The sequence below is a fragment of the Leptonotus elevatus genome, chromosome 3, assembly GCF_054856555.1.
Source record: "Leptonotus elevatus isolate MCC_2025b chromosome 3, RoL_Lele_1.0, whole genome shotgun sequence".
Classification (NCBI taxonomy): domain Eukaryota; kingdom Metazoa; phylum Chordata; class Actinopteri; order Syngnathiformes; family Syngnathidae; genus Leptonotus; species Leptonotus elevatus.
This window is the reverse complement of record NC_141241.1, coordinates 13,806,381-13,828,263: the sequence shown is the minus strand read 5'-3', so window position 1 is coordinate 13,828,263 and position 21,883 is coordinate 13,806,381. Positions and strand designations below refer to the sequence as shown.

At 38.3% G+C, this 21,883-nt stretch overlaps 1 protein-coding gene across 2 annotated transcripts in view; it reads right to left on the bottom strand.

Annotated features, from left to right (window-relative positions):
* Positions 1-21,883, bottom strand: part of LOC147177030 (CUB and sushi domain-containing protein 1-like) — a 383,887-nt gene that overhangs the window by 43,174 nt on the left and 318,830 nt on the right. For both annotated transcript variants that reach the window (XM_086070543.1, XM_086070544.1), the window contains exons 39-53: positions 20,651-20,755; positions 16,258-16,376; positions 16,111-16,180; positions 14,188-14,304; positions 13,204-13,413; positions 11,840-12,028; positions 11,181-11,358; positions 6,040-6,185; positions 4,838-4,918; positions 4,377-4,490; positions 2,957-3,073; positions 2,723-2,794; positions 1,832-1,978; positions 1,300-1,488; positions 47-232 (exon numbers count right to left, since the gene is read on the bottom strand). In XM_086070543.1, the coding sequence (XP_085926669.1) occupies positions 47-232; positions 1,300-1,488; positions 1,832-1,978; positions 2,723-2,794; positions 2,957-3,073; positions 4,377-4,490; positions 4,838-4,918; positions 6,040-6,185; positions 11,181-11,358; positions 11,840-12,028; positions 13,204-13,413; positions 14,188-14,304; positions 16,111-16,180; positions 16,258-16,376; positions 20,651-20,755 (2,040 nt within the window). The remainder of the gene's footprint in view (positions 1-46; positions 233-1,299; positions 1,489-1,831; positions 1,979-2,722; positions 2,795-2,956; positions 3,074-4,376; positions 4,491-4,837; positions 4,919-6,039; positions 6,186-11,180; positions 11,359-11,839; positions 12,029-13,203; positions 13,414-14,187; positions 14,305-16,110; positions 16,181-16,257; positions 16,377-20,650; positions 20,756-21,883) is intronic.

Below are 21,883 nucleotides of genomic sequence, written 5' to 3'. Positions count from 1 at the left end.
TGACAATGGCAAACAAATCTTGACATCTTGAACACGTCATACTTACAGAGACACCTCGGAGGTGAGGCAGAATTAGTCCAGGTGCCATCCTCCAAACACGTTGCTGCGGCTGGAAGACTGGGGTCAAGGTGATAACCGTGTTTACAGTGGTAGGTCACCTGACTGCCCACGTTGTAATGGTAGGCATAGAAGCTGCCATTGCCTGGTGACTGGGGGATTCCACAGGAGATAGCTGCCAATCACAAGGAAAAGTGTAAGTACTCACACAATTCTGCAAAACGTGAGGCCAATTGACCCTTTCATCAGGATTGCAGAGAAGTTTTTGGAGTATGAGATTAATTGGTTCCATGACCACACCTGTAATTCAAAATCCCTTGCATCATCTTTTGTAATTCATATATTCCAGCCTCCCAAAAAAACAAAAAACAAAAATGTTGAAATGTATTGTGATTTTTTTTTAAATTGTATTTAATTCAATGGACATTGAGCTCCTCCTACAAACGCACACAAAGAAGGGTTTCGCAGTGGACTCAGCAAGCAGCAACAATATTAGTCTTGTTTTTTTTTTTTTTTTTTAATGATAAAGTGGACTATGCCTGTGTGTATTAAATTGATTGCCTACTCGTGTTGTCCACCATTTGTGTTTAAATATCTATTGCTTAAAGGATTGTAACACAGTGACACTGATGCTATTCATTAGCCTGTATATGATATTTTGAACCGTTTGTTAGCATTTAGCTAAATAGACTATTAATGCAAAGCTTTTGCAATTGTTTTAAACACACAACATGAACGATCACGGCTCAGGTGAGGTCTGAAAAACTGTGATGTCATTTTCAGTCAACAGCAAGCGACAAAATGGCCGCGACCTTAGATGGATAAGTACGGGTAGATTTTGCGGCTTACCTCATATTCCACAAATGCAATTTAAATCACAATGCTGTGTTTAGACTACTGGGGGCACATGCAACATGTTATTGTAAAGAATTTTTTTTAGTTGAATTTTATGTTTAGCTTTACAGTAAACGTCAACTGGGAGTGGCAATAAACATCTTAAAGACATTTTTTTGATGAATTGTTCACTGCTTGTTGTGAAACAAGTAACGTTGAGTTTATTGCCAGCATACGGCGCTCGTATATCTTTTTTGCTCGTGAGTCAGGGCAGAAAAGACAGAAAGAAAAAAAAAGAAACAGACAACAGGATCTATCCGGAAAAACTTGCAAGTCAGGTCACTCGTATCTCAAGGCGCTACTGTACTTAGAGATGTTACCTTGTATTGTATTGTATTCATGTATTACCTTGACAGAATGGTGCAAGTGTGTCCCATTGGAATAAGCCATTGGGGTGGAGTCTACAGGTGGAATTCATAGAGCCGACCAAACGGTAACCATGATTACAGTAGAACTGGAGTCTGCTGCCTGGGCGGAGTTTGGTTTGATTGACAACACCCCCATTCGCTGGGGGATCATTAACACTACAGTATGCAGCTGGAGAGAGAGAAAAAAAGAAAAAGAATCAGTACATTTTGAGACACAAAAAGCTAACTTTTTTCAGGGTGGGTGGAATGATTCTCCCACACATAACAACAAAGTGAGTCATTCATCATTATTTCCATGTTGGATATTTTTCTTTTTTATGAAATATCCCACATCAGCCTCTCTTAAATGACTCATATGACCTTTCGTCTTTCACTAAAATCATCTGCTTGAAAAAGAAACAATCGCTCTCTCCAATAATGCTACTGTATATCAAACTAAATTGGAACATTTTCAATCAATCAAAAGAAATGATCATAATGTATAATACACGGAATGTATGGCATGCGTGTACCTGAGTATCTTATCTTGAATCCTTTCTTGTTGGTTGCATGGTCAGTGGACCAGCGTAGGTAAAGCTGATTGGTTTTGGAGGTGAAGTTGAGTTGAGATGAATGATTTCCACTGAGAGCTACAAGCAAAGGGCTCTGTCCCGACGATCCTGCAAGGAGCACATGAATAAAACATACTGTGAAACCACCACTGTGTAAATAGTCAATCCTACATTTTCGGATTGCATGGATAACGGCATGATTAGTTTGTTTTTATCCGGGTAGCTGTGCCATTATGCCCATAATCCTATAATAATTATAATACCTGTGCAGGATTGTACAAACCAAAGAGATGATGCAAGGCTTTGAGTATGTTTAAATTCTGTGTGGAATGTGTGTGTGCGTTTGGTTGCATTTTATAATTACATATTCATCAGGTTATGGCAAACGTGTACTCTCATGAATAAAAATGTGACTATTTTGGCATAAAAGAAAAAATCAGTTACAAGTGTCATCAGTTAGTATTACTCTAAGGTTTTAAATATAGCAGGCAGCTGAAAATGCTAAAAGCCTGAAAATGAATTAAGAGTTATATAGTAAAACCTTGCTTTGTACTTTCCAGTCATTATTGATTTTGTGCGGTGAAGTTAAAGTTAATTTGTAAACATATAAAGTTCTCAAATCTCCATGAAACACATACGCAGAAATGTGCTCGACAAACTTTTAGATTTATTGTTATGCAACAGACTTGGATCTCCTGGGGGGAAATTCCGCACACTTCAAATACAAATTAACTACTGCAAATCTTATTAGCAGTGGTGATGTTTCTCATACACAAATAAGAGTTACGAAAGCATGTGAGCGAATGCGCATTTGCATGTGCGAGGCAGCGAGGCCGGTCGGGTTTTGTTTACCGTCGAAAATTTCCAGCTCGTCAAATTGCTTCTCACTGTGGAACATCTCTACGTAGATATTGATGATGTAACCTGAGAGACAAGACGGCCATTTAACTATAAGCACAAGCAAGCAAATTTCCCCAGACATCTTTTCTCAGTATGATGAATGTCTACATCACTGCAAAACACAATGATGAACATACTGGATTATCAATACAAAAGCGAACACTATGGGAACACAAAAAAGTTCACCTGGAAGCATGTGAAGTAGCCAAGAGCACGTCTGGCTGTTGGGGTAGTTGCTGGGGAACATGGGACTCAAAATGACTCCTGATGATGAAGACCTCTCCTCATTGGCTGGACACTGGGCTGGAGGGGTAAGTACACACTAGCATGTTATTAAGCCATCTGAAGAGAAAAAACATGATCGCGCAAATGACATCTCCAAGCTTTTTCTTTCCATTTCATTCAAGGTTGTCTTCCTGTTTACATCTCCACCCTTTGTACTTGCCCTTTTGAAAAGAAAAGCATGTGAAGTATTCACATTAACAACTGTTAACACTGGATGTGTGATGATGGGAAAAAGAAAAAAAAAACGTGTGCAGATGCATTCTTTTCAATCCATTCAATAGCTTTTAAGCACAGGCAAGACGTACACAGGATGTGCTGCTCCACCTCCAAGTGTGATGACTATCACGGAGGCACACTTCCACATGAAGAGGAGGTGAACTCTAATTGTGCCAAAGGAGCACTTAAGTTGTATGATGCTACCAAGAGCAGTGCTGTATCTTTTAAACACAATGGGCAGAGCAACGGTGAAGGCCAAGCCTCTCTGCAGCTCTTCTGCTTGCAAGAGGAACAACTAGTGACACATGCCACTGCTCAGTCGGCTCACAAATTCCACAAAATGCATCAAACTCTATGTTTTTGGAACAATACCATTTTCATTTGGAGTGAAAAACGAAATAAACGTGTAGTTTGTTATTTCCATAAACAACGATTTATTGAATGTAGAAAAATTCTGTTTACATTATGTTGTTTCATTGTTTTTGTTTTTTTAAATAACTTGCACAAAAAAGCTTTTGACCACAAAACTTTTTTTTTTTTAAATCCCTTAGTCTACTCTTTAGATTGTTATGATTTAATTAGACGCTTTTTTTTTAATTAACTACAAAAAAAATAATTTATATAGCACGTCATGTACAAAGGAGCATTAGTTTCATATTGATGAAAAGTAAAACATCATAAACAATCATCTTCCTAACTTTGTCATCTATTAATTGGGTAATATCATTACCTATTTGTCCCCAAAACAACTACAAAGACTTAATTTGTATGTTTGCAGTTTTTCCTCAGGAAAAGACACAATTACTAATTCATAAAGTGGTGCTCAAACTAATAATGATTTTGATGTGACATTTATTCTTTTCAAATGTATTCAAAAGTGTAACTTGACAACACCCGCTAAAGTCCTCAACTTAATGAAGCGTATATTATCCCACAATATTACATTTTTCATGCATAGTATATTCTTTGTTATTATCCAGCTATATCTATCTAATTATTATATCTTCTTTTTAGCCTTGCTCTAAGCTTCCCTCTAATTTCTTAAATTAAATAATTAAATGTGTTATTATTGTATTGTTAAGAAGTCATAGCATTGCGGCCTTACCTTGGCATGTTGGTGGCGGGGACTCAAAGAGTAAATGGGAGTTGAGCGTACACATGAGCTCCGCCTTTCCAACGAGTGTGTATCCAGGGAGACAATGATAAGCCACAATATCGCCTGAAAAAAGAAACATTGATGTGTGCTGTGAGATGCTTTGATCTTAAAATATGAGCCACAGGGCTCAGTAAATGTTGGGTGTCACTGAATAAGGTCTGGTTCAGTTTCCATCAACACAGTATTTGAAACTGAAAAAAAAAGATACAAATAAAACAAATCTGGTTAAGACATCTCATCAACTGCTTTTGTATATATATATATATATATATATATATATATATATATATATATATATATATATATATATATATATATATATAACATATAAACAATGAATCTTCACTTTGATTCCCCCTCACACTTCAAGACAATATCTATTGATCATATATCGTATTCTGAATTATTACCTATTAGGAAGTCTTCATCCTCATCGATTATGTCCGCGTTCTCCACTACAGGGGGAGGAGGGCATTTCTTCAGACGGTAGGCTGGAAAGAAGCATAAATACAGTTCTTGAACTTTGATTAAATAATGTAGAATACTGAAAAATGCATTTGCATATACAGTATATAAATATTAGGGATGTTCGATACCACTTTTTGTCAGATTGATACCGATACTCAACTCTCGAGTTTTTCCTTAAATTGCATGAAATTAATGGCAATTTGCTATTCCTCTAATTTCTCATTTCTAGTGCCTGAGTGCACAACGGCTACTAGAGGGCTTGCGATACTGGTATCGGAGGGGCACAAGTACCGATACCTGGTATCGGTACTCGTCCATCCCTAATAAATATATAATCTTATGTGATGCTTTTGTACCAGCAATAGCGCTAATACTGAATTGCTTCATCATAGCTATTCATATATCAAAATCCTGCTATTATAGCATATACACAGTAAATCAAATTAGAGGCACAATATGGGGCCAGAGACAGCTGATTTTCTATTAATCATTTATTACAGTAAAGTCATAATGAATGTTTTAACTCATTTGCTCCCCAAAACATATAAATATGTTCTATTTTAAATATTTTAAGCGTCCCAAACACGTATTTACACATTTTTATGGTTTTATGCTAGAGCATACAGAAAGCTATGATGCAGCCTCTGAACTGCACAGAACGAGTGAAAAAATTATAGTAATTACAAAAACGGCCAGCAGATGACAGCAGAGTATAAGAGATCAACCAGGGCCATGTTGCAAACAAGCTGATTTACCCACAGTTCTGAGCAGATTTCTGAATAATGATGTAACTTAGCTATATTCTAATGCTAATTTCCACAAAACATTAACAGATAGAAATATTCTTTTTTTTTTCCTGAAGAGACCCTAATCTTTCTTTTGGTAGGTTCCATGTTTTTATAGCAATAGAACACACTATTCTGTGGACCTTGCAAAATCAGTTAAAATCCAGTAAAACAGCCGGGAGCGAAGGGGTTGCTTCAGTGAAAATGGCTGGCACTGGGAGTGAATGAGTTAATAACATATATGACAAAAACTCCCCCCTTTGACACCTCTGGATGAAAAAAAAGCAAATTCATGTGCAGTAGCATAAGGCAAAAAGACATTTTGGGCTCCTGAGAACTTGAAGAAAATGTTTAACTACCATGGAAGTTGAGTATGAAGAATCCTCCGGTTGAAAAGTCAGAGTGAAAGCGGATCAGAACCTTGGAGCTGGAACTGTAGGCTGACTCTAACGCCGTGTTGCCGCTGAAGACTCCCAGCTGAGGACTGGGTGCGTCTAGACCGTCCCTGCATGACCATCACGTTGGAGTACAGACGTGATGAAGGAAATTCAAACTGATTGCACAGAAGCAGAAGCTTCCTCATTCCGTACACACGGTGTTTGCGACTTTAATGATGCAAATTTATACTCACTCTACCATCACTCAGGCTCAACAAGTCGAGCCCTTAAAATCACAAGATGACACACTGCAAAATAATTAAGTGTAACCAGATGCCGTTTTACTATTATTACCGCCTCTGACATAACTTTCATTTGCTGCCATTGAGTTGCATTTGCTGTCTAATTTTAACAATATATTTACTGCTTGGCAATAAAACAAAGGCACATTTTGCCCTGAAGAGGAAGTCAAAAAAGAATAAATGAGAAGCTATTATCTGTCTGGTAGTTCATGTTCGATAGGTCTGAGGTGGAACTGATTTATCTTTTGGTACCTTTGTTTGCATTTTCACCCTTTTGCAAACAAGTTCATTGAACAAAGCCCTTGGATTAAAGGCTTAACTTAGCTCATTAAATATTGAATGTTGTTGAAAGGTTACATTTTCTAAAGTTCCTAAATGCACCTTTTTTGTTTTTAATGAGCATGCATTTGGATTAAACAAGGCTGGTGAAATTTTAATTCAAAAAGAGTGCCTGGAATCTCTTGGCTGCTCAATAATTCAAGGTTCTCTGTAGGTGTTGGAACTCATTTAGCAAATCAAAATGTACTATTTGTCTATTTAAGTACAAATTGAATATGGAGTGTTGAGTGTTTTTCCGCCTGAAACGCACACAAACCACAGTATTTATTACCAACCTCCCTTTTATTTTTATACAATTTGATTTAAATGATTCTTTGGTGGCTTGTATCTATAATTCATGTTTAATTTTGAAAAGTGCAGAAATTCTCCTTTAGCTCAATAAAATCCTGCACTTAGCTGAATGTGGCGGTTCATATCCTTTATCAAGACATATCTTCCAAGATTGCGAGTTACTTCGTTTCAAGCTTGTTTTAACATCAATTGACCCTAAAAACAGGATCAACAGCATTGATATACAGTATGATACATATTGTACATGACTTCCATCATCAACTCTAAGCTCTATCCCTACATTAAGAAGACTGTAAGATGAATGTGCACCCACAAATAGTTTCAAAGTAAACTGATGTCCTTGCTGGATCTGCAAAATGTATATATTAGAGTTTGAAATAGAGATTACAACGTTCACTGTAAAGTAATATTACCATATTGCAATACATCATGCGTGTCAGCTTTTCTAGCTCGGAAGAATACAGAGGAGAGTATCTCAGCCTAAGAACAATTGTCTTAATAAATAAATGGATGAACAATCCACATGGCAATGACTGGACCCTACCACCTCTGATCCCAAAAAACAACATTCCTACCCATAATAAGAATTCTTCTCACCACGACAGTATGCATTTGCAAATAATCTCCAACTATCGCCCAATGCGAGAAACGGTGTGGTGGTGTCATTCAGCAGCAAGCAAAACACGACAGGGAAAGTTTGGCAACAGCCCCTGACATTTGGATGCAGATGCTGCCACCGTTCCACGGGAGTTAATGGGTATGCCGAGCCCAAGCAGCAAGCACAAATCAGTGAGATATGAAGAACATAGCATTGTACAAGACGCGACATTCGCCACTAGTATGATTTATGAGAGCATGGAACAAAAGAGGACCGGTGAAGGGAGAAGCCAGAGGAGATGCTAAAAAAAGGATTTGCATGAGAAGCAATATTAAGTTGAAGCAGCACATTTTTTACACAGTGTGCTTCATATAAATTGAAGTAAGCCGATCTTGTTCTAACAGGATTTGAAGGTAACATATTATGTATTAAAAAAAAAAAAGAAGCAGTTCAAGGTGTCTTAACATCTATGTGACATGCTTGTCAAACTGTCACATTAATAAAAAAACAAAACAAAACAAAAAGCACATATTTTTAGCCTCATCACGCTCCATATACTTCTGTGCTGACAGCTGATGCAAATCTTTTGCATTCAACAGAACTTTATGCGGTAAGATGGCAAGTTTTGTATATTATTCCTACAAATAATATAAGAAATGCCTACCTTGGCGATACTTGACATGAGGACTATAAAACAAAAGTGTAGGGCTGGGTTTAAAAAAAAATCGAATAATTGATATCAAAGCGATTTTCATTTTTTTAGCCTGACATGTAATCTATTTCCCCCCCATAAATTCATAAGAAATATAGAATTTTAAAGGCCACATTTTTTTGCATATTACCATTTCCTTGAAATTTACTGTTCACATGAATTTAAATGTATTTTCTTACATTTATGAACAACCTGACTTACTGCACTTTAAGACAATTCTGAATTTTTTCCATTTATATTTCCAATTATTGAACTTGAATTATAAACATATTTTTATCTCATCCTTCCTAATGTAAACGTTTGTGTGACACTTAAGTGATTATATCACGTGTTACTTTCATTAATAAACTAAATTGCTTAATCATCACGCAAAGTTTTATTTTGGAATTTGTTTGTGGAATTTTTATCATGTCCTTGATATTTAATAATTGGTATTCCATATCAAATTGAACTGAAGTGAATCAAATCAAATAAAATAAAAAATCAAAACTGAATTGAACTGAACTTAAATCGTAATCGAATCGATTGAGGAAATTAGAATCGATACCCAGCCCTACAAAAGTGTACAACCTTTCGGTTAAGACCTAACAGATTTAGCAGGTCCCCCACATCATAAACGCTAAATGTTACCTCACTTGCTTTATTTTGGTCTTGATAAACCAAAGAGCCCCGTGGTAATCCTCAACACAGCGGTGGACCATTAAGAGTTGCAAACATACAACTTTCATTTGTCCCTTTAGAGGCCATGAGAAATGTTTTGGACGCATCATTAAATGCAACCTCTAGCTTTATTTTTTATTTTTTATTTTTTATTTTTTTTTTAATGTTTACTGCACTCTAAGGGCAGTGAAAGGGGCAGCATGGTCAATGAATGCTGCAACGGCTTGCTTCAATGTCATCTGGTAAAACTTATGTATGATAAAAATGTTTGCATTCAATATCTCATTCTTGATGATGTAGCGTCGTCATTTACCATTTGGACTACCAAATTAAGGACAGTAAAGCAACTTTACTACTTTGTTTTGACAAATAGATGGTACAGAAAAAGAGACCCAACACCTGGAAATGTGTGTAACCTATATATGGCAATGTTTAGCCGGCTAATGAGCATGACATGAAAGACTTATTAATTAACCAGTCAAAAAAAAAGCCCATCTAAGCAGTGTATCAACAAATATATTCGTTGTTTGATTATTGGCCTCTGATGACGTCATAGCACGAAGGAAGCTTTCAAATTTGGATGCCACTGGAGAGATTAACCCTCACAGGGGTTAGCTTAGCGCTACCTAGCTGCTACGACAGATACAACACAGATCTGCAAAAAAAGCACCCTGAGTTCTGTCATTAGGTTAAGGCTGTAAAAGTTAACATTTTGCCCAGTATTAATTTGGTAACTTCATTATTTTCATGTACATGTAATACCTTTAAAAACTATTTTTTTCACTTTCTGTCCACTGAAGATGACATCACCTGTGCTAAGGAAATAGGTGACAACCAATCATGGCTCAGTTTGCTGACCAAACCCAGAAAACAGGTGTGGCCATGATTGGTGGTTACCTACTTCCTCAGCACAGGTGATGTCATCTTCAGTCGACAGCAAGTGGGGGAAAAAAAACGGTATTGATTGTACATGAAAAGTAATGAAGTTATCAAATACATTCTGGACAAAATATTTACTTTTTACTGCTGGAAATGGCTCAATGAGTCAAGTATCCCAATAGAGTAAGTTAGACTTTAAAGGAAAACCCTTACGTAGGTTGATGTGGCGGTTTTGCACTCTGATGTTTTCAAAAAAGTGAATATGAGGCAAACGTGTGTTGGGCTTTTTTGGACTATGACGTGTCATTCGGCAAAAGTACAATTAGCCACCCTTTTGTTAAACAAATATGCAAATGCACATTTGATGTAAACTCAAACAACTGCCCTTGTTTTCACTAATGCCACATTGTACATTATATTATTTACTTTTCGACACTACAACGTCGGAAAGGGGTTTTCGACAGGTCGAGCGCAGTGTTCCATGAGCACACGCATCATGACTCGCATGTTTGCGGGCTTCTCCTTACATGTACCAATGGACTCTGAAGGGCAGCAACATTGAAAGCAAGCGCTCACCAATTGCATTGTGAATGTATGACTTTGCAAGCGCCTGCATTTGAACTGCTGGCTTTACAACTTGACTCTAATGCCCTCAAATTAGATGGCCAGACCAGTTGCACTTATTTTTGTTTCACTCAAACAAAAATCCCCAACACATGGCCAACATGCAACCAGCAAGTGAGAATATTGTCCAGAGGTGACCCAAACGTATCAGATGTTGCTCAGTCACACGGGATTTGGGAATCCAGCTCCAGTACTCCTTTCATTACATTCCCCACTCCTCACTGAATCTGATCATTACTACCAGAGTTACCGAGCCTCCCTGGGCTCTTGGGCTCTGTCGTGGCCGGTCCACTGAGTCAGATTAAATTGGTCAGTGGTCCCATTGTAAATGCATTGCTCTCACACTCCCTGTAATACAATCTTATCCCCACATTGAATCCCATTATAGCGACAGTAGAGCCAGGGTGTGCGCATTAACCAGAGTATGTATCAGGAGGGTATGTAGTTGGCATTTCTGCAAATCCACCAAATAACAACCAGGGCAATGAGACTCATATAGTCACAGCTATAAAATTTGATACACTTCCGCATGTAATGAGCTGTCTCAAAAATTCTGTGTCATAGAGCTGCAGTGTATCATACTGAAAAGGTTGTCAAACACGTATACATCAGTACGGTGTGGTACAGACACAAATATAAACATACATACAGCGAGAAATGTTTGTCTATAGATCAAAAAAGTGCATTTTATCTGTATATCAAGTCGTTTCACACTTACCATACAGCAATGTAGTCAGTGACAGGCTCAGTCTGCAACAAGGTAAAGTTGATGTAAACTCCATGTCCGTGGGGGACGGCGATGAGCCAGCTACAGTCTTGGGAGTTAGGGTATTCACTGGGGTACTGAGGCGAATAAATGGTCCCATTTTCAGCCGTGACATTGTAGCCACAGGGAGCTGTAAAGGCAGAGTCATAAAAATAGTATTTATTGGGAACGAAAGGACAATTTTCAAACATACTGGGCCTTCAAGATTTGAGAGAAACCGGCATAAAGAGAGTTTGGAGGACAGCCTTCAGCAAGCGACCCATCAAGCAGGAATGGCCATTATAATCAATTACAATTTGGTGTATTGTGAAGAATGGATTTTTGATTTTCTGTGTCTTGAAACAACCAAAGCAACATGGAGTACTTGACCAGGCTAGTTATTTTTGTTCCAATTCTGCATTGACATCCGCTGTGGAAAGTTGCGCAAACATTCAGCACGGCTATGAATCCTCCGGGAAGAATAATAATGCTCATGAAAACACCAGAATTGAAAATTGAAGAGAAATATTCTCCTGTTTTATTAAAAAAAAAGAAAAAAGATTGATTTTCCTCCATCACTACACACAAATAAGGAGGAGACTTAGAAATACACAATCTTGTGTTGTTCTTACCCTCGCAGCGCGGAAATGGGTGGTTCCACTTCCGGTTGGTCCCATGCAGACACGTCAGGACTGGGTGTCCAATCAAAACATAGCCAGGATAACACAGGAAAGTTATTGAGCGGCCTGCACTGTAGTCACTGTTGATGATGTCACCATTGGTGAAAGGAGAAGGATCCTGGCAGTTTTGAAGTTGATACGCTAAAAGACAGACATCAAATGATATATTAACCAAACACAATGTGATGGGAATTCAGTCAGGTACTAAAAACATTTCACAGTAACCGGAGTGGCACTTTGCATCGCGGGATTCAAGAAAATGACTGGTGTATTTTAGGTACATAACATTAAAAGACATTAACAACAGTAGGCGTGATTGATAAGAAAATTGACTAGACGGTAAGTAAATGTGTTGAATAATGGAAGCATTTCGCAGCACTGCAGTTGAAAGATGTCTACTGGCAAATGTGCTGCCTTTTAATATTTGCTCAACAGTCATGTGTCCAGATGGGAGATCAAGTCTCAAAGGATACTTCCGGATGTGGGCCATTTAGGTCTATGTGACGTGGGGTGGGGGGGAGGACTCCAACGCAGTGCTGCCTTGATGTACGAGTTTAATTTGGATTTGTTCTACAACCATGCTCGTAACTCATAACACTCATATTTCAAATCATCTTTGGTGGTGATGGAACAAATTAAACTCATACCTCAAGTCACCACTGTAGAAAGGTGGTGGAACAACTTATGGAGTTGAACAATGAACAATTAATCAACACGTTTCCTCCATCCCTATCAAAAAAACTAATATAGTCCTGTATATATAAATATTATTTTGCGCAGTTCGATAGGGACAGTTAATAAACTCCGTACAGACCATGGGAGTTCGCAGGGACATGAATCAGAGTGACAGAACTTGACCGTTGCAAACGAGGGTGAAAACAGGGGCAATTATCTCATGCATGTAAATGTGGGCGAGCTTGTGTGTCCTTTCACAAGCCAGGTTATGCTGGCTGGCAGGCAGGCAGGCCCACAGTGACATGTTTTGTGTTTTGAGGGTAAGACTAAAGTAGACAAGATGTCAATGAGGGGCTTCACTTACATTTCATCCCTTCTAAATGATTAGAGCAAAGCCATAAGGTTGTATATATATAAATAAAAAAAACTGTCCACTGATGAAATCTTAAAATCTTTCATCATACTCTCCATTAGTTGGAGATGGTATCTGCATTTGGATGCTCATCAATCATAATCTGTACCATGCATGATCCCCAAGCAGATGGTTGTGTTTGGTTTGTCACTTTCAATTAGAGAAGTGGTAATTTTCTCTTTGTAGTAAACCAAATGATGTGACTCATGACAATCAAAGGTGAACTCACCTTGATAAGTGAGTTTGAACCCCTTCCTGTTCTCTGAATGGTCACTGTAGAAGTGAATGATAGTCTGGTGGGTGGTGCTTAGAAGAGAGGGCGGGACTTGCAAACCGGTGAACTGTCCAATAAGAGAGGAGCTGTGCTGTGGTCCCGACCGCACCTCTAGGAAGTCATGGTTGTCTTCAGAGGAAAAGTTTTGGAACTGAATATGAGCTCCTGGGATAAAAATAGAACACCATTTTTTTAAACGGAATATTTCCATATTAACTCATTCACTGCCATTGACGTCAAAAATGTATTTGAACTATTTCTTAGTTTCACATTTTTTCCACTTTTGTTAACAACAGTATGAAAACCTAGAAAAAAATGTATTGTACGTTTATAACAGATATAAAATTTGTGATTAATCGTAAGTTACCTAGTAAAGTCATATGATTAATTACAATTAAACATTTTAATCGCCTGATGCCCCTAATTAAAAGAAGAAAAGATTATTAAAAATTAGGGGCGTCAGACGATTAATTTTTAAAATTTTAATCTTCAATAGTTAACTCACGATTAATCACTAATTTTATATCTGTTCTAAATGTACAATAACAAATTCTAGGTTTTCATACTCTTGTTAACAAAAGTAGAAAAAAATGTGAAACTAATAGAAATAGTATTAATATTGAATTCTTGACAGCGAATGAGTTCAATACATATACTACCATCATTTTTTAAATACAATGTGCTCAATGTTAAATTTATTTCCACTGTAATGTAGTAGTCTAAGAGCAAACAGATTTCTTGCACATATTCCAAGCAGATGTTATCAATGTCAAATTTAAAACATAACACATCACACGCTTGCCTCTAATTAAACACGCGATAAGGCTTTTAATAAACCATGTGTCACTCCTGCTAATTTTGTGATATAAACTACTCCAACAGATGTACTGGCAGTGCCTCATCCTCTTAAGGAATGATCCTCCAGCCCATAATACTTACCATATCCTGTTGGCAAGATGATTTGCCAGGTGCAGTCCAGGTTGCCGGGGTAGTTGCCAGGGAAACCCGGACTCAGGATCACTCCAGTGACCTCAGACAATACCCCGCCACAACGAGCTGACAGGATGAGAGGGAGAAAGGTGTTAACGAGGCGGCACATGCTTCAACACAAACATTATTAAATGGTGAAAAACACCAACAAAAACAAAAAGAAGCAACAAATGAAATAGCCAGTAAAAATAGCCTGAAGCATCAGCTGACCAGGCCACACTGAAAAGAACAAAAGTAATTTTAACACAAGACAAAAAGATGGTTTGTTTTTCATGTAATTTTATGCGAGGCACAAGAGCATAAATGTATACCTGTGTTAACATGGGCACTGTTTGGGATCAGATCTAGTTACACTACAGTAGTATGTTGTTGTTTGTGTTTTTAAAACTCTTTAAAGACCCATTGTGTAGTCCATAGTGCCATCTAGTGGTCAAAGTATAGCATTAAAAGCACGCAGGCGCACGCACACTACGGTAGCTCAGAGAGATCCCATTTCGCAAGCCTACCACTAATTGTTGTTTTGCGTGAGCAAACGAGCATCTCGGCGAGCGACGGCGACTTGGCAGCCGTTGTGGAGCCCGGCGAGCGACGCCGAAAAAGCGAGCCGGAATTAGCCGGAGAAGCTAACAAGAGAGGCTAGCGGGAGTTAGTCGGAGCCATACGCTGGAGTGGCTAACAAGAACGGCTAATGGGAGGAGCTAGTACATAAAGCTAGTAAAAGCTTGCGGGTGCAAAGCAGAAAATGACAATCAACAGGCCCGAATCATGGGAGTTAGTGATGACCACCTGCAGGCCCCACCTGTGGAAGGTAACCTGCGGTCAACCCGTTGGGTCCGACACTCGATGCAAGCTAACAACCTTTGGGCATCCGTAGCAGAAAGATGGCAGTGAAACATGGCAGCTTTAGTAAGGTGAGACTACAGCCATGTAATATAATTAGTGATTACTAGACCTACGATTTATGCGATTCTACATTTTTTTTTGTGTGCATACTATTGACATAAACAGTCGGTTTTTAAAATGAATGAAATATTATTTCATCACTAGATGGCGGTGTTGAATGTCCCTTTAAAGTCATTGTGAAAACATGTACAGACTAAAATCGCTTCTTTTGTTGGGTTTGGTCATTCTCATCCATCCAGTAGTGCTTTTATTTTATTCTACTGTACAATGATGTTAACAAATGATGTTGTTTGTCTGACAGGTCTCGAGAAAGAGAGACAACTGCTGGACTAAGAAGCTTCTTTTAAGTCCATGCAGGAATTTCTCGTTCATTAAAATGACAAATGTATTATGTTAATATTACAAAGGGATAACATTTTTCCAAAACATTTTTTCTTGTACTACGACAACAACAATAACAATATTATGACCTTGCTATAATACGGCTTCTTCATTTTTGTAATTTAATGTTTTAATTAGTTTCCCCTTTTCTTTATTTTTCTTCTTTTCTTGTATTCCTTCATTTCTCTGTGATATTAGTGGACATCCTAGCAAGAGCGACGCAGTAATTTGTAAATCACAGGGGAAAAAAATAAGTAATTTTTTTAGCTGTATTGTATTGCACAAAATTCCTTGAAAGGACAAATATGGTTTAAAATTCATATTGTCACTTTGAATTGTCAGCAAAGAAACATCTGGTTGTAGAACCACAGGAGCAAAAGGTTGTCATGGACATGGTCAAGTTGAAAATGAAACTCACCTGTTACAAATGTTCACCAAGAAGTAAGAAGTAACACTAATGTAATAGATTCCTTCGTGAACACATTGACAAGCTTTGGCTCTTGCCACAAAACTTCTTTCACAGAAAAGCTTGTGCATAGCACTAACCAGAAGATCAACTTATGTCTCTATGAGTGTGTATGTGTGTACCTATGCAAAGAGGAGGTGGGTAGTTCCATCTGCGCACGGTCCCAGGCATGCATGAAATATGCGAGTGGCCCTTCAAATGGCAAAAAGTAGGTGAAAACATTATTGTGGAAAGTATAGTATTGCTATGTTTGGTGGCATAAGTGTTACCTGTAAGGTGTATCCCGGCTCACAGGTGAAGAACACGACTTCATTGACCATGTATCTGTCACCTGATTTTATGCCGTTTGCTGGAATCATCGGCTCAGGACAGGTCGTCAGACCGACCGCTGCAAAAGGTTTGAGGGGAAAGAATGAATTTAATGGAACACGGTTACATGACAGGAATCACACTAACACTTACAGGCAATGTTTAAGAAACATGTTTTGGAAAGTGGGACTCAAACTATAGTAATGTTAGTTGTTTTTCATAAATACTGAAGACTATATGCCTATGACTACTGTTATATTGTGTGGTTTGCTTGCAAGTTAAGAGAGAAAAAAAAGCCAAATTAGATCTTGTGTCCAGGAAAAATTAAATAAATATACAAATATATATATATATATATATATATATATATATATATATATATATATATATATATATATATATATATATATATACACATATAAATATATATATATATCGGATCGATTCGAGAATTGCACGCTGTAATATCGCGATATATATTGCCAAATCTATTTTTTCTAACACCACTAATATATATATATATATATATATATATATATATATATATATATATGTATATATATATATATATATATATATATATATATATATATATATATAGTCACTCACTGCTAAAGTTAATCAAAAAACAGCAATCTCATTTCCAGACCATTTGCTTGCATAACACATGATGAACGAGTCTCGCGATAATCAACCTTATTCAACACTTATCAGTAGATTATAATACTTTGATTCATTTGATGATGAAACACATGTGACATATGCATACACGATGCTTGCCGTTTTGTTCCTATCAATGACATGTGAGATTACAACACTTTTTATATTGCCTTTGGGATGGAGTGAAGTGATTAGGTACTGTACATATCCCCAGCACAATTAAGGTTCGACGCATTAAAGTTGACACAGGCGAGCGCTTCATCAAGTAGCATTAGACGAAGGGAATCTGTGTGTGTGTGTGTGTGTGTGTGTGTGACTTCCATTTGTTTGTGTGTTTCAATCCCAAACTTCTGCAGGAGGCTGCCCTGGAGTAAGTGGTTACCTTGGCAACAGTGGGGCGGAAGAGGAGTGAAGGAAGGAAGGGTAGAGAGAAGTGAATGTTTGCGTGTATAAGAGAGCGTGTGTGCTTATGTGTGTCTGCTCTTGTTTGTTCATCATCTACCTGCCTACCAGCAAAACAACGTGATCCCGCAGAGCGCACACACTTACGCACGTGCGTCCACGCACACATTTGGGAGCGCGCTCGCCTGCAATGCATGGGGAGGAGGAAACTTCTGTATGATGAAGAGCAAGTGAAAGCGCTGCATGCGACATTCACACTCAGTGCATTATTAGTGGGAGCATCAGCATGCTGTCATGACAACTGATCAATGAAACGAGTCCATTTGGCTGACCATCCCTCTTTCTTGTGCTCTCTCTCCCGCTCTCCCTATGGAGGAATCTAAGCTGTGATACAATTTAAAATGCTGACAGCACGACAAAGCAACCCTCGATGGGCACTCGGCAACAGCCAGACAGTGTCAGCATTTTAGTCAAAACTGACGAGATTTACTACAAAAAGCCTTCAGTGAGTGAACTGAAAAATGACGAGAATATTACTTGTCACACTTTCAGCGCCACTTTTTTGGCATACAACACGTGTGAGAGGCATATCAGCAAAAACGGTGGACAATCTTTCTGATTTAATTTGAAAGCAGTTCAGGAGTGTCGAAAGAGATGTTTTAGGCCAAATAAGTAACAAAAAGCCACAAAATCTTTGAACATTATGATTTTTGAAGATTTTTAGTAATTTTGTGGACATTTTATGGTTATGTTTTTTTTTTTTTAAATAGAGGGCTTTGTGACAGCTAAGGCTGCTTGAAAGCGCTATATAAATAAAGATGGCTTGACTTCTTCTTTTCTTCTTTTTCTGCTCTTTTTGGACATTTTAAGGACTTTTTAAAAACTTTCCATCTACCTTTTTCTGACAACTTACAAATTTGGACTCTGACATTATTTAATTATTCATTTAACAAAAAAAAAAAATTGAAATCCTTGATTCATTCAAAGAATATTTTATCCCCAAAATTTAAAATAAATGTGTAAAAAATGTAAAAAAATAAATAAATAAAATTCTACTTATTTCCACAGGAGCGGGATTAAAGAGACACATGTAGCTCCAGAGCCGCAGGTTGAAGACCCCTGATCTATGCAGTATGCATGTATTCTTCCGAGTGCACTCATTCTCCCGTCTCTTCAAATCTATCATTAACGCACCCTCATGCCAGCTATGCACTCTAGGTGGAGCAACCCCAACGTGGGAATTCCCTGCTTGCTGTGTACATTCTCCAGTCGACTTCAGCAATTTTCCTCTTCCGCACTAAGGGTGTAAGAAAGTCCAGCATCCCGTGAAGGCAAAACATCACATAGCATGTTTGGATTCAGTTAACTACCCACCGACGGCCCGGCGACGGCCGACAGAGTGGGACGCATATGGCCCATAATGCTCACTGACACTCGGAATGCGTCCACGACCACATTACACCGACGGCTGAATGTCGACATTTTATATCATATTGATTGTTAAAAAATATTGGCGCCAATGTTTTATTCATTTATTTATTTTACCTCTGCTTTGAGAGTTTCCTCTTCAAGCATGCTGCTCACAGTTTGGAGTTTTTTTTTTTTGTGGCGGGGGGGAGGGCAGGACTCTCACTATTACACAACTCTCAGTCATTGACTACATTTACATGCAGGCAATAAATAAAAGAGTCCTGGGCTACCCCTTTTGTAGCTGGAATATTTGTGTCATGTTTCGGTTCCTTGGTGGTTGGGTTTTTGTTTGTTACGGGTTGTTCGTGTTGTTTTTGTCTATGTGGTTCGTGCTGGAAGTTTGTGCGTCAAGTCTTCGTCATAGCCAAGTCGTCTTCGTAACAGCTAAGTAGCCATTGCCACCGCCAAGTCATCACCACAGCCAAGTCGTTCTCATCACTGCCAAGTCATCTTAGTCACAGCCAAGCCGTAGCCTCAGCCAAGTCATAGCCACTCCAAAGCAAGTCAAGTCAAGGCAAATCAGGTCCAGTCACGTCCTGTCCAGTCATGGTGACCAGTCTCATCACGTCCTGTCCAGTCATGGCGACTAGCCCAGTCACGTCCCATCAAGTCGAGATTGTCCTCTCACCGTTTTCCCTATGGTTCATTAAATCCTGTTTCGCCTCTTGCATTTGGGTCCGCCATACCCATCCACTCGCGTCCCACATGACAATTCGGTCATATAAAACCACACTTTTGGAGTGAGGAGGAAATTGACGGCTTTATTAGTGTGGCGAGTGACATGAATATAATGTATTTTTATTGACGGTATAAAGTCGGAAGTGGAAAAGACCTCTATTTGCAACATGATGTGGTTCGTGCATTGCCGTTTAGATCATATGATATCGGAAGATGGGGTTATTCCGATACAGGAGTAACTTACTTCACCTAGTCTGTAGTGCAAGGTTTATTGACCTCCAAACGTGAGTTCAGTTCAGTCGTACACGGTATTCTGATTACTTTTATTGGATTTATTTCATCTAACCATCCATTATCCATATCGTTTATCATCACAAGTGTCAATGATAAAAAAAATAATGCTATCATCAAGTTGCATGGAATTCTGAAATTCACTTTGTAAAATTACAAGTTCATTACGGAATATGTACAAGACAATTTTTTTCTAACTAAAAACTCGATAGTATAATAATAATGTTTCAATTATTATTGTAGCACTGTCATTTTCTCTTTTTCATTTTCCATTTATGGGCCTAACTCTCACAACATAAATTGAGACAATGGAGTAAAAAAATGAGTGCAAGTTAGTAGCAAAGACTCACGAATATACGAAGGCAGGCCCAAAAAACGGAAACTCACACATTCTCCCAAAATGTGACATGTTCATTGATCTAGAAATTATTCAATGACCTGAAAAGCACAGCCATGACCTGACAGGTGTATGGTGTGTGCGTGTGCATCATAGAGTCCTTAGAGGTCTCTTTTTCCTGCTGGCATTATGACGCAAACATGTTGACAATCTGTGTGTTACAGGTGTATGCTTTGTGTTCATGAACCTTTAGGCATGTGGGTGTGCGTGCGTGCGTGTGTGTGTGAGAGTGTGTGTCCTGTCCTTCAGCAGTACCAGTTCAGGTCACTGACTCCTGATATTTGATGTTGAAAATTTGGCTCTGTGTACGTGTGTGTGTGTCATATGTCTGCAGGTGTTTTGGGTGCATGAACCCTTTCTGTAATGGGCCCCTGTATTCAACTATGTTTTGTTTTCCATCAGTAGATGATGTAATTTTGTTGGTTACTCCATAAATGTTGAAAGTGTTAACTTACTTTTGTATTCAAGGTGAAAGCCTGCAGCCACAACACTAATGTCACTCTGAAAGTGCAAGAGAAGCTGATTGGATGTGGAGTTAAGCAGGGCAGGTGCTGTAGTTCCTGTAAAAGAAATATATATAAAAAAAAGGATTAACGATACTAGAAGACTAGCAATAATTGATAGTTTTTTCATCCACGATACTGCTTCTTCTCAGAATGGCGGGTGTGCTGGGGTACACTCTGAACTGGTCGCCAGACAATTGCGCATACACTTTGGAGTACCTTGGAGTTTGAACATAATTTGTTCCTGTGAAGTGTTCAAAGTCCGAAACATTTTTTCCCATAGGAAATAATGTAAATGCAATTAATCCGTTCCCAAGCTCCAAAAACATAAAAATTATTTATTTATTTAATTTGTATTTATCAGTGGTGCAACAGATCATCATTGATTCGTGGTCGGTTCGGATCAGGCCCGATCCGTGGATTGGTTGATGGGGAAAAAACAAAAACAAAGTGCGCGTTCACAGTTGATATTCTGATATAACATGTCAAGGAAGCTGAAACATACTCAAAGTTACACGCTAAGCCTGACTTCAAAATAAAGTTGACCAAATACAGCAATACATTGACGGCAACGCAAATAGCTTTAGTACACTTTTACTTTGAAGTTCGCCCACATCGTGGCGTGATGGCTAGCTTGACTTCCCTTTTAGACGTTTCTTTAATTGACAGTGTAGTTGCAAGCAACATCAACACAACGCTATCCCGAACTCATGTTCATTCGCTAATTTAGGACGCTAAAAAACTGCAAATTAATTACGCCGTCAATGTATGACACGGCAGAAGTCTTCGGTGTAAGTGGCTAGCGGCTAGCTGTTAGCATGACCAATGTGCATGAGTGTCTGGCTGCCGGCTGGTAAGTAAGTTTGACAGCTGGTACCTGACTTACTGGAATTATTTTTCAATATTCTGGACCAAGGCTACTTTGTAATTTACGCTCCATGTTTAAAGGAACCTTCAATTGCACATTGAGGTCTTTTCATTATATATATATATATATATATATATATATAAATAAAAAGATCAATTCTAGTGGGATACAGGGCTGCATACCACTACGAAACCACGAAAAAGCTTAAAATCACCTTTAACAGAATGTCAGGAAAAAAAATACATCACTGTTCTATTAATTGACTTTAGCAAAGTGGCCTTTGCACCCTTCCATTTTTTTCTGTATACGGCCCTCGA